The 13,356-nt window shown below is 41.8% G+C and overlaps 1 protein-coding gene across 4 annotated transcripts in view; it reads left to right on the forward strand.

Moving 5' to 3' along the window:
• Nucleotides 1–13,356, forward strand: part of SIN3A (SIN3 transcription regulator family member A) — an 82,038-nt gene that overhangs the window by 64,859 nt on the left and 3,823 nt on the right. For 3 of the 4 annotated variants that reach the window (XM_054716672.1, XM_028133393.2, XM_054716673.1), the window contains exons 17-19: nt 1,746–1,919; nt 7,113–7,205; nt 8,577–8,671. In XM_054716672.1, the coding sequence (XP_054572647.1) occupies nt 1,746–1,919; nt 7,113–7,205; nt 8,577–8,671 (362 nt within the window). Of the gene's footprint in view, nt 1–1,745; nt 2,156–7,112; nt 7,206–8,576; nt 8,672–13,356 lie in introns of those variants that run through there. The other variant, XM_054716674.1, reaches the window with a different exon arrangement.

The following is a 13,356-nucleotide window of genomic DNA, read 5'->3' on the forward strand; positions in this document are numbered from 1 at the left end:
TCCAGGGACGCATGGTCTCACCCGGACCCAGGGACGCTTGGCCTCTCCCAGACCCAGGGCCACTTGGGCTCACCCGGGCCTAGGTGCACGAGGCCTCATCTGGATCCAGGGACACATGGTCGCACCCGGACCTAGGGACGCTTGGCCTCTCCCAGACCCAGGGCCACTTGGGCTCACCCGGACCTAGGTGCACGAGGCCTCATCTGGATCCAGGGACACATGGTCGCACCCGGACCCAGGGACGCTTGGCCTCTCCCAGACCCAGGGCCACTTGGGCTCACCCGGGCCTAGGTGCACGAGGCCTCACCCGGATCCAGGGACACATGGTCTCACCCGGACACAGGGACGCTTGGCCTCTCCCAGACCCAGGGCCACTTGGGCTCACCCGGGCCTAGGTGCACGAGGCCTCATCCGGATCCAGGGACACATGGTCGCACCCGGACCCAGGGACGCTTGGCCTCTCCCAGACCCAGGGCCACTTGGGCTCACCCGGACCTAGGTGCACGAGGCCTCATCTGGATCCAGGAACACATGGTCTCACCCGGACCCAGGGACGCTTGGCCTCTCCCAGACCCAGGGCCACTTGGGCTCACCCGGACCTAGGTGCACGAGGCCTCATCTGGATCCAGGGACACATGGTCTCACCCGGACACAGGGACGCTTGGCCTCTCCCAGACCCAGGGCCACTTGGGCTCACCCGGACCTAGGTGCACGAGGCCTCATCTGGATCAGGGCGAGTCTATTTTGAAGAAGTGGTTCTAAAGCCGAGCCACACTCAAGGGGCCAAAGATCCGCATGTAGCTCGCAAGCGGCAGTTTGCCGACCACTGCCCTAGGGGTCAGAAAACTTGAATATTGGTCCTGACTCTGCTCCTTCAGCTGAGACCCTTAGCAGTTAATTCAACAGTTTCTTTATTTTTTTTTTTTTTTTAGAGGCTAATTGCCCAAAGTCACAGCTAGTGAGTGGCAGAGCTGAAAGCTTTTTTTTTTTTTTTAAATATATTTTATTGATTTTTTACAGAGAGGAAGAGAGAGGGATAGAGAGTTAGAAACATCGATGAGAGAGAAACATCAATCAGCTGCCTCTTGCACACCCCCTGGGGGTGTGCCCGCAACCAAGGTACATGCCCTTGACCGGAATCGAACCTGGGACCCTGGAGTCCGCAGGCCGACGCTCTATCCACTGAGCCAAACCGGTTTCGGCTCAACAGTTTCTTAAATACTTAATGAGTTTCAGACTTTGTATTAGGGCTGGGGATATAGACATGGATCTTGCTTTCATGGTTTTCTAAGGTCCCTCTCCTCACCTTGGGCACACAGTGAGTTTTATTATCAAACATGTAAATTTGTCTCATGTAACAGAATACCACTCTCCAGACTCTTCCAAGCAAATTGTAAATGGTAGACAAGTGCCCTAAAAATAGGAGGCCATGGGAATTTTCTTTCATGTAAAAAAATTTTTTTTAAGTTCCTCAGAACTTTACTAAATAGGTAGCACATTAATAACCATTGTCTGTAGTTTTGCTTTTAAATAGATACGAATGTTTTACTCATGGACTGGTGATATGGTTGAAGATTTTGGCTTACTTATTCTCCAAGAAAAAAAAAATGGTTTTTAAAATTACCAATTCCCAAAACCTCTTTTTGAGCTAAGTGACTGGAACTATCAAAGGAAGGTTGAGTGTATGACAAGGAGAAAGAAGTATTTTCTTGATTCATTGTCTACTTGTCTTTGCTTGATTCCAGTTGCAGCACATTGTGAGTGATGAGATCTGTGTACAAGTGACTGACCTTTACCTGGCAGAAAACAATAATGGGGCTACTGGAGGCCAGCTGAACACACAGACTTCGAGGAGTCTCTTGGAGTCAGCATATCAGCGGAAAGCCGAACAGCTCATGTCAGAGGAGAACTGCTTTAAGGTGAGAGTTACTCATGTAGTTAATAACTGTGCTGGTAACAGGGAAAGTTGTTGGGATCGTCTCTAACAGATGTCAAAGAGCAGAGTGTTTTGACTCTGTGATTCCACTGCTGGAACCTCCTTAGAGTTCCTGTGATCTCACTGGAGAATATACAGAAAACATGGAAAAATAAAGTAAAGTCTCCTATGGACAGTCTTACTTTCTTACTTTAATAAAAAATTACTTGTTTTATATGATTTTTATAATTTTATCTTCTGCTTTTCTTTGAATATTTTTTTATATGATAGTGTTTTGTAAGTATATTGTTTTAAAATGTTTAAAAAGGTAATCCTTGATTGTTGTAGAAAAGATAAGAAACGCAGAGAAAAGAAAAATTGGCCACAATTCTTCCCAGAAATAATCATTGGTTACGTTTCTAGAATTTTATATATATATATACTAGAGGCCCAGTGCATGAAAATCCATGCACTGGAGTGGGGGGGGTCCCTCAGCTCGGCCTGCCCCCTCTCACAGTCTGGGAGCCCTCAGAGGCAGGAGGCGACCTGGCAATCGGGAAGGCGACGCCCCATCACACCTCTGCTGCTGCCACTGCCTGCAGTGCAAGCCATGGCCGGTCCTGGTTACCTGTGCCTCAGGCTGGCCCTGGGCGGCTGGGGGACTCCGGAGGCAGTCGCCCCAGCAGGGCTGAGGACTGGGCGCCACCATCTTTGAGGGCAGGGCATCAATTAGCATATTCCCTCCTTATTGGCTGTGGGCGCCACCATGTGTGTGACAGAGTGAGGGTCAATTAGCATATTCCCTCTTTATTAGATAGTATCTGTAAGTTGTTTTGTGCAATTAGCAACACCTGTGAGTCTTCAGCATATTTTTGTGACTATTTGATATTTCATGCCTGCCTTATTTGACACCTGAGTTGTTTCCAGTTTTCCATCATTGTAATGGCTGATTTGAAAAGTATATTGCTGGAAACAGCCTAAATGTCCAACCCACTATGGGAGTGGTTAATGGTACTCTATTGCATAAATACTTGGATGGCATATTTTGCAGCCCTTAAAATTCATTATAAATTATAAAAATATTGAAAGCAAATAAAAGTATGTGTATTATGATTGCAGCTATGTAATAAATGTGTATAGTTGAGCAAAGCCTATATATATTTACACACAAGAAGAGCAGGGTCAGGTGACCTAGATTAAGGTTTGTGATTGGCTGAACAGGGAAGAAAGATGATCTGACCCCAAATGTTTTACTTTGTTGTCTGCTTCTACTTTCAGTTGTTTTCATTTCTAATTCAGTACCAGTAATGTTAGCTTAATTTAGAATCAAAGAACTGGGAGCAAGTTTTTCAGTGCAGTCCTCAGATCTGATGTTCTAATACCTGAGGACTTTCCCATTACAGAAGAGATTCCCTGAGCCTTATGAAGGAATAGACAGATTCGACCTATAGATAAGAATAATTATCAGGGGGAATAGCAGGAAGAAAGGCTTTGTAGCCAGGAAAATTGTGTCACCACAGTGATCCTCTTCTTTAAAATGTTTACTAGTACATAGAGAATAAAATGTAATATGTTAGCAGTAAGCTTACCATAAGCAGCCCTTTAAATCCTCTGCCACCACTCCCACCCACCTTCAGCCTCCTCTCCCTTTATTTTTCCTATGTACATTCTACATTCAGGCATTTTTAGCTCTCTCTATGTTCATTCAGACCCTTTTCTGTGCATTTACATACATGTGTATGTATATGTAGAAACATATTAGACTGTGCATATTCTACATCCTGCTTTTTTCACTTAATATGTCTTTGAATTGCTCTATTTTGGTTTATATAGATCTAGCTCAGTTTTTTTAATTGCTGTATCATACTTAATAGTATAAATGTACCATATTAAAAAAAATCATTCTCTCATGGGTGAGCATTTAAACTGTTTGTTTGTTTGTTTGTTTTCTTTTTAACTATCTCAAATAGGGCTACATTGAACAGCATTATCTTGTACTTGTATCCTTGTGTGCATGTGTTAGTATTTACCTAGGGTAGAGACAAAACAAGTGAAATTACTTGGTCAAAGAGATACATATTTTAAATTTTTTATTTTAATGGATATTGCCATTTCACTCTCTAAAATGTTAGCCTGTACCAGTGTACACTTGCATAAGAGCATTGATTTCCTTGGTCAATTGGTTTATCAAACTTCTTTTATTTTTTTCCAGTTAGATGGTTAGAAAATTAATTACTTAAATTCTTATTTCCCTGTTTCCTACTGTTGCCATACTATGTATTGCTTATTTGTACATTTCACCTTTTTTGGGGGGGAGGAAGGTGTAGTTCTTTTTTTTTTTTTTTAAAGAATATGGAGGCTTCCTTTTATTTATTTATTTATTTATTTATTTTTAAATATATTTTATTGATTTTTTACAGAGAGGAAGAGAGAGAGATAGAGAGTTAGAAACATCGAACAGCTGCCTCCTGCACACCCCCCACTGGGGATGTGCCCACAACCAAGGTACATGCCCTTGACCGGAATCGAACCTGGGACCCTTGAGTCCGCAGGCCGACGCTCTATCCACTGAGCCAAACCGGTTTCGGCTGTAGTTCTTTTTATGTACTTATTAAAATACAGTTGTCTCTCAGAATTTCTCTGAAATTGATTGATCTTCTGTATCCTTCGGTGCCCAGCTGAGGGTCACTTCAGTGAAGTGTGAAATCTTTCTCAGCTCACTCAAGAGGAATTATTTATTTTCACAGCATATTGCTCATGTCTCTAAAATAGTACCTTTGTGGTTACTTAGGTGCTTATATTTCTATTTACTTTACTAAATTAATCTTCTCCAAACAAGCAATTATGTTCTCTTTTAAGCATGCCCCTGTGTTATGCAAAGTGCTGAAGTCCCAGAAAATCTTAGGTATTGTTTGTGGATTCCAAAGAAATGGCTAGCTATGAAAGACATGGGCATTTAGGACTTCTGTGCCCACTGGTGGTGGCTGACCAGTGAAGTTTACTGCTGCACCGGCTACTGCCAAAGAAGTTGTCCCAGGAAATCCCGACCAGGGGTAGCTGGTCGGTGCTATTGTTTTGCCACCACCCAGACTTTCCCAGTACAGTTTTCATAGAGTACAGAAAACAGAGGAACAGGACATGCAACGGGGAGGAACGTATGCACAAGATTTGTGAGATTGAAACACTAGCTGTTTACAATCCAGGCTGACATCCAGAAGCAGTTTCTCTTTGACCTTTCTTAGATTGAGTTGCTAGCCAGGTTCCCAAGGTCTCACAGTCTGCTTACAGATGGCCTTCACTGTTATTCCCACAGGGTGGGAGAGGGAGTTGGAGCATGGAACCACGTTCAGTGACTGTGTGTTGAGTAAATGAAGTATAGGGAGGATATTGGTGGAAGAGGCATGAAGACAGAGGGGGTCCAAGTGGTAGAGGATCTTTAGTAAGTAAATGGTTTGGATTTTCTTGTGGTTGATGAGCAGTGAGGCATTATTAAGGACTAAACATCCCACTGGATTTGAGTTTTCAGGAAGACAGTTTGGTAGCACTGAGGGAGAAGATGCGGAGGAATCAGAGGCGAGTTTACTCCTGGAGGCAGTTAACCAAATTTGGGTAATAGGTGTGAGCAGTCTAATAATGAAGCTAGTTAAGGCGTGGAGAGTGGTTACAGAGGTGAGGGAGCCAGGTGAACGCATGGGGAAGGGCCTAGCAAAACAGGATCCAGGTGGAGGAGCCTTTTGGGATGAAATTGAGTTCAATTTTAAGCATGTAGAGAGTAGACTGCCTACTCAGTATCACTTTGAAGGGTGATTTCCTTAGAGCAATAGTACTAATCTAGACACTAGGTCATCCTAGTGGCAGAGGGGTTTAGCATAGTCCTGGAGGCAGGTTTTTTTCTCACATCTATTTTAGAAGTAACTTTGTTTGTATTTGTGTATATATTATGTTCTTGTCATGTTTTAAGTTTTACTAGAAGATAGGAATTTCTAAAGCTTCTCCAGAACAAATCAGAAACCACAGCTGGCTTCTAGTCCTGTTTATTTACTCTCTGAATTTTAGGTTTTTTTCTATCTAAACCAAAGAGGTTGAAATAAATTATTCTCAAGCTTCCTTCTAAGTGCTGATCTTCGATGTGATTTGAATCAAGACCTTGTCTGCAGCAATCCCTTAGAATAAGGACAGTGAGAGTCCTAGGGTTCTGAAAGGGGAGATTCATGTGCCATCATCATTTGATAGTTCTTTTGTGCAATGCATGACTTGCTTTTGAAGAACTTCTAATATGACTAATACTATTATAGCAGATCACTTCTTAATACATCAATGTTTTGTGTTCCTTACCCCCGTGGTGTGTGTGATACCTCGGGTAATCTTCATTGCAATGGAAATGAAGTTGCTCCTCTTGGTTGTGTTCATGTTTTCATCTTCACTTTGGTTTGAGAAGGTTCCTTCTTTTTTAAAACTAGGGGCCCAGTGCATTAATAATTCATGCACCAGTGGGGTCCCCCAGCCTGGCCTGCAGGATTGTGCTGAAACCGGCTCTCCAACATCCCCTGAAGGGTCCTGGATTGTGAAAGGGTGCAGGCTGGGGAGAGACGTGGGAGGTTGGCCAGCCGGAGAGGGACCACGGGAGGGCTCTAGGGCGTCGCTGTCTGGCCCATCTCACTCAGTCCCAATCAGCCGGACCCCAGCGCAAGCTAACCTACCAGTTGGAGCATCTGCCCCCTGATGGTCAGTGCATAGCCAGCAGTTGAGCGGCCTTAACATATCATTAGCATATTACGCTTTGATTGGTTGAACGGCCAACCGGTCGACTAGACACTTAGCATATTAGGCTTTTATTATATAGGATACTGTAGACTTGTTTACATCTTTGTGTTAAGTCCTAGAAATGGGATTATCAAGTGAAATGGCTTTGACATTGTATAGTTCTGACTTTAAAGCACTCTTATTGACATTGATTATTCTAGCTAATTTAAGAAGTATGAAATATAAAATGGTGCTTTTTGCACTAACATTTCATTTTGCTGGTAGCAAGATTAAACTTTTGCCTTTTTAGTCACCTGTCTCCTCTAAGTTTTTGTCTTCCTCATTTTTACCATTGGAACAGAGTTGTATGACTTTATTGCCTCTCAACCCTTAAGAAACTAGGTTATAGCTTTGGAGATGGTCTTTTGTTTACACTCAGGTTTCTTATTTGCAGCTTATGTTCATTCAGAGCCAAGGCCAGGTTCAGCTGACTATTGAGCTTTTGGACACAGAAGAGGAGAACTCAGATGACCCTGTAGAAGCTGAGGTATGACAAGTATATTGCAGAAGCTTTGCTGAGGGAGCGGTCATGTCCTGGGAGACTTCTCATTGATTGTCTTCTAGAAGGCCAAGACAGCCGTAGGTCTGCTTAAGGGTCAGGACCTGATGCTCTTTAAAGAACAGATCATTCCAGCCCTGTCTTCAGCTGAAGAGAAGGGCTATCTGGAGGTAGCTATTTGGGGTTGATGGCAGTCTCAGCTACTTTCAGTAAAACCATCTCCTCTGAGGAAACCTCATGGTTGGCAACTTTCCTGTTTTTGTCCTAAAATGTAAGAAACAACAAATGAAGTGGCATCTGCCCTGTTTCATCTTGATTTTTTTGTGTCATGTTTACTTTTTATTGGATTAGATGAAGCCAGGAGTTCTCAACCTCCACAGAGTAGACAGAGTGAGTTGGTTATCATACCTGGGTATAACTGGTAATATTAATGAAGATGTAAGCCACGTGTATGATGTTGGGGGAATATGAAAGGGAGACTGTTGTTTTGTGGGAATATTGGTTCATGGTTGCCAAATCATTAAATTTTTTTAAAGAGATGCCAGAAGTCCAGATTTTAGTGTGAAAGATACTGATTTTCAGACATTTGCCACTAATATTTTATTTAACAAAAACGCTCTGTTAGGAAATAAAACTTGTGAATAAGCCATCTGATACATATTTATGACTTCTGGTAACTTTTAAATATCTCAGAGAAACTGGGTTTTGCTATCTATCGCAGTGCCTTTCAACTGGTTTGCCACAACATTTTTTAAAACATGCAATACCTACTTAGTTAGGAGCATTGACCTCTCCCTTTAGATTGTCAAATTTAAAAAATGACAGCCAAGATAATAATAGTTGTCTGGTGTGAGTGAATCAAAATTATACCTAACTTTTTTGTCATATCGGCAAAAAATACATTATTTGGTATGCCACAGAATTGTAATTTTTATTTTTTTATTTTAATCCTCATCTGAGGATATATTTTTTTATTGATTTTTTGGGGGGAGGATATAAAGAGAGCGAAACTTTGATGTGTGAGAGAAACATCAATTGGTTTCCTCCCATATGCACTGAATCGGAGAGTGAACCCACAACCTTTTGGTGTACAAGATGATGCTCCAACCCACCCACCCTGCCAGGGCATGTGCCACAGAATCTTGGTAATTAGCTTATGTGTGCCCTGAATGAAAAAGGTGGAAAATACCTGATCTAACAGACTTTCAAAGCTGTGTTTCAATACCAAGTAACAAGCATGTCATTATGGGAACATATTTTTTTGATCTTGAAATTTTAGTAATGTAATTTGCTGATGAGGGAGGATAGAGCTCAGGTTTTTGCTCTCTTCCCACTCCTATTTTGTGTTTATAATCCTAGCGCTGGTCAGACTATGTGGAGCGATACATGAATTCTGATACTACCTCTCCTGAGCTTCGTGAGCATCTGGCACGGAAACCAGTGTTTCTCCCAAGGTAAGTGAACCAAGTCATACATTGGCAGGATACACTTGTGCTTGGTTAAACAACAGAAAGTTAAATGTCTTTTCAGATTCTTGTTTTTCACTTACTCTATTCATTGTTCTTTCTGCTGAGGGCACTAATCAAGGTTTGTGTTGCTGTTAAAACAGAAGCTTACTTGGAGCTCGTGCCAAAGCATCAGAGAAGTGAGAGTTTTAGAGAATCAGTGACAATTTACTTCCCTTATTACGTTGAATGTGTAAAAGGACACAAAGCTAAATCAGCAAAGGGAAAGTCATCTGTGACAAAGTCAGAGGAAGCCAGGCAAAAGCTTCCCAGAATCCTCTTCCATTGGAGTCATACAGGACACTGAATTCCTCTAGCAATGAATTGTGACAATCTGTTTGAAATTCTGTCTACCCAGGAAGCTCATTAGGTTCTCTCTCAGCGCCATAGTTTTTTTATTGGGTGCTAGTCATATAGGCATCCTCTGCCTAGCATGTACCAGATTTCCAGAAGGAAAGCACATTTTCAGCATAAGCCATATATTTTGAGCAAACAGCTTATATAGAGAGAGCCACTCTTATCATTTAGGGAATGGTGGAAACGCTCCCAAAATCCAATATCCCAAGGGACAACCTTATAAGCAGGCCTCTCAAAGGATAGTGATCTTAGACCTGCTTTGTTAACTCGCTTCACAGAATCTTTTTAATTCACCCTGCCCATATGTAGGCAGGTTGTAATGCTGGTCCTCTATCTGAGGTTGAAGAAGAGTTTCAAAAGTAGAAAGTAGGTTTTGCTGTAGTAGACTGGCTTTCTTCCTTCCCAAAATTTTAATTGAAATCTCATGCTTTACATTTCCAGAAAGATGTTATCCCAGTATTACAGGCTTAGTCCTAATCAGAACATGGATGGTAGTGTGAGCAGAAGGGCTCTGCCCGTTTCTTTTTTCCATTGATTCATTGAGCAGACCCCAAGCAGCTGCTCTGTGCCAGGCAAACAAAACAGACTTAGTTTCCATGCTTCTGACACAGGAAAATAAACATTTCGTGTGTTTAGCAACATTTTAGAAATATTTGTAACACACATTGTAGGCGGTGCAGGGAAGGGAGGCATTTTCATATTCCATGGGGAAGGATATAAATTGATACAATCATTCTGGGGTCAGAGCTGTTCATGTATGGGACCTTTACCGTAGAACTTTGGTTCCTAATAATTTGCCTTAATAGCTAAGATTCTCAGTGTTTTTGGCTTTGAGATCTCTTCACTTTTAGAGATTGAGTACCTCCAAAAGCTTTTGTTTATATGGATTATATCTAGTTACATTTACCACGTTAGAAATTAAAACTGAGAATGTTTAAAAAGTTAATGAATTCATTTAAAAACAATAATACTAAACACATTATGTTATCAGAAATCTATATATTTAAAAGGCTAAGTGACTGATTGACCGTCTGGCCGGTACATATGTCACGCACTGGCAATTGAAAAATAAACATTGACTTGTGCACGCACGATACATATAAAGCTCTCGCTGGCACCAATTGCATGCGACGCCATAATGTATCTGAAGACCAGCTATTGGCACAATGAACCTCTGAAGCTGAAAGAAAGCGGTGGCGTTGACAAAATATATCTGAAGATCAGCTATTGGCACAACATGCCTCTGAAGCCGAAAGAAAGCAATGTCATCAACAGAATATTGTTTATTAATAAATTTACATATTATTTTCATATACATTTTACTAATTTTTTTTCATCTCTGCTACTTTTATTATAGAGAAAGGGCAAATAGCGATATTAAAATATTTTGTATTTTAATTTTATAATACTATATTATATACTAGAGGCCCGGGGCACGAATTTGTGCACGGGTGGGGTCCCGCAGGGTGGCCTATGGGATTGGGCCGAAACCGGTAGTCCAACACTGCCTTCCACTCCTGCCTGCCGCTCCTGCTCATCCTGGCCCCACTGCACCTGCCGTGGGCTCGCGCCCAGTCAGTCCCAATTGGGAGAGGCTTGCATGGCCACAGCAGCGCTTACCAGCCGTGAGCCCTGCATCTGGCACCCATCCCAAGGAGGGCATAGGGGGGCAGGATGCAATCAGCCCTCCGGGCAGGCAGTGGTACACCCTTGCCTGCCCAGGATCCAGATCCATCTCATTGACATTCACGCCGGTTGTTGGGAGCTACCTGATGACCACTTTTATATCATTTCTTCCTTGTGGAGTGTCTAGGGAGGGGAAGTGGCTGCGGTGCCTGAGGCCGACTTCCAGGAGGCTGGCGTTGCTGTAGGGATCGTGCCAGCGGCCCCAGTCCATTGGTGCCTGGCCCGTTCTCTGGAGATTGGACCTGCAGGACTTGGGGAGTGAGTGGCTGCCACTGGGCTGGTGGGCCACCAGGATGGGTTGGTCAGCTGAGCGGTGCTCCCACTGTGGAAGCACACTGACTGACCACCAGGGGGCAGCTCCTGCATTGAGTGTCTGCCCCCTGGTGGTCAGTGTGCATCACAGCGACCAGTTGTTCAGTTGTTTGTTCGCTTAGGCTTTTATATATGTAGATACAATTTTGACATGTAATTTTTTGCAGTAATGTAATTATCTCATGAATCTTTCTTCTAATTAATTTCCTTTCAATGTGTACAAATCCATTAACCGAGCCAGTAGTAATTTTATAATGAAAAGCTATTCCAAACAAAAATTATTGAAAGAGTGGCATTGCATTACATTTTTGCAAAACTTTTTCATGCTGGATTCTTAGATCTGCTTCTGTATACCGTATTTTCTGGCATATAAGACGACTTTTTAACCCAGGAAAATCTTCTATACGCCCAGTCGTCTTATACGCTGGAAAATATGGTAGTAGTTTCTTAAAGATTAGTTACAATATCAATGAAAGTCAATGATCTTTTCATACAGTTATGTCAAACCATTGGTTTATTTTGTAGTCTGATTCTTTTTCATGCATTATAACTTCATGCAATTGGTTATTTGGAAAATTGTAATTTACTAAGTTATGCAGACCTACCAGACGTTTACACATTTTCATTTTACAATATTAAAAAAAACCACATTTAGTAATATTGTCATTGACCTCATCAAATACATCTATAATAATAAAAGTGTAATATGCTAATTAGACTGGACGTCCTTCCAGACGACCTTCCAGATGAAGCTGGGGCTGCGAGGGAAGCCCAAGTTCCAGGTGCCTGCCAGAGGGAAGCCTGGGTCCCGGGTGTCTGCTGGTGGCTGGAGGGAAGCTGGTGCCAGCAGCCAGGGGAAGGAAGGCCTACTCTTGCATGAATTTCGTGCATCGGGCCTCTACTCTTTAAATAATGGGAAGCTTTCAGCTCATGGTGGCAAGCACCAGTTTACCAAAATTCAAAGTTTTACTTGAAAGCTTAAATCTTACTGACAACAAATACATGTAGTAGTTTTCCCTGAAGTGCCAGGCTCCGTTGTTCATTTATGAGAAAAAAAAATGTGGCATATATCTTAGACTGACTAGTCAGTTCTTTCAGGTAAAATTGGTGATCCATTTGCAACTCAGCAGAGCTCAAGTGCCTTTCTTCAAAGATTTCATTGTACTTCACACACAAAGGTGCTTCTTGTGTAGTTCCCATTTTACCTACAGTATATTAAAATGATGTGAATTGAGGGGCTGGGATTTAATTTTAAAATGTTATTTCTTCCCCCAGCTAATGAGGCTCAGCTTCAACCCATGAACTAGGAGGTCACAATTAGATTTTGTGTCAGGGCACATGCAAGATTGCGGGCTTCATCCTTTTTAGGAGGCGTGCAGGAGGCAGCCAATTGATGATTCTCTCTCATCATGAACGTTTCTCTCCCTTTCTCTCTGAAATCAATAAAAACATATTTTTAAAAAGTTACTTTTCATTAGGGCGTTCTTAAGTTAAGCCATCTTTCTTTTTAATTGCCAGTGCATGGCCAGAGAAGAATGCAAGATTTCTAAGAATAGTTTGCTGCCACCATTTTTACTCACCATTACTTTTGCACTGTGAGGCCAGATATTAATGCAGTAAACGGGGGCAGTTAATGTTTTGGTATTATGAAAAAAGCTTTGATCTTACCTCTTGAAAAGAGTTTGGGTCCTTGGATCAGAGAACTTGCTGTCCTACAGAGATACATGTATACAGAAATACTCACTGAAACGGTACTTTTAATAAAGTATTGGAAATAATATAACTGCCTAGTTAACAACCTTTTTCTGCTTATTGTTGGAGATAATTAAGCTCTACCTACCTACCAAGGCACCCATTGATGTTTATCTCTTTTCCTAGGTATGTAGAATAGTATTAATTACGTTCCATCTTTGGAATAATTGAGAAAGTAGGCATTTAAATAATTTTCTGTGCTCTGGTTCAGATGAGGAACCCCTGATTGATTTCTGTTAAGGAATGGTAAATTGAGGCACATTTTCTCTGTAGCCATTAAAGAGAGACAATTCTGTATGTAGTGAAATAAAAAAAATCTTCATGGGAGTCAGTGAAAAGTTGAGAATAATAGAATAGTATTTATAGTGTGATCCTATTTTGTCTTGAACAAATTCCAAAAGCAGAACCATAGCAAGTGATTACATATGTTATTTCAAGGAGACCTAGAAGATTTCAAAGCAAAACTGCTGACGGAGGTTATCTCTGCCAAGGCAAGCGGGATTTTTTAAGAATTAGGGGTAGGAGGT

The sequence above is a fragment of the Eptesicus fuscus genome, chromosome 5 (genome assembly GCF_027574615.1).
Source record: "Eptesicus fuscus isolate TK198812 chromosome 5, DD_ASM_mEF_20220401, whole genome shotgun sequence".
NCBI classification, from domain to species: Eukaryota; Metazoa; Chordata; class Mammalia; order Chiroptera; family Vespertilionidae; genus Eptesicus; species Eptesicus fuscus.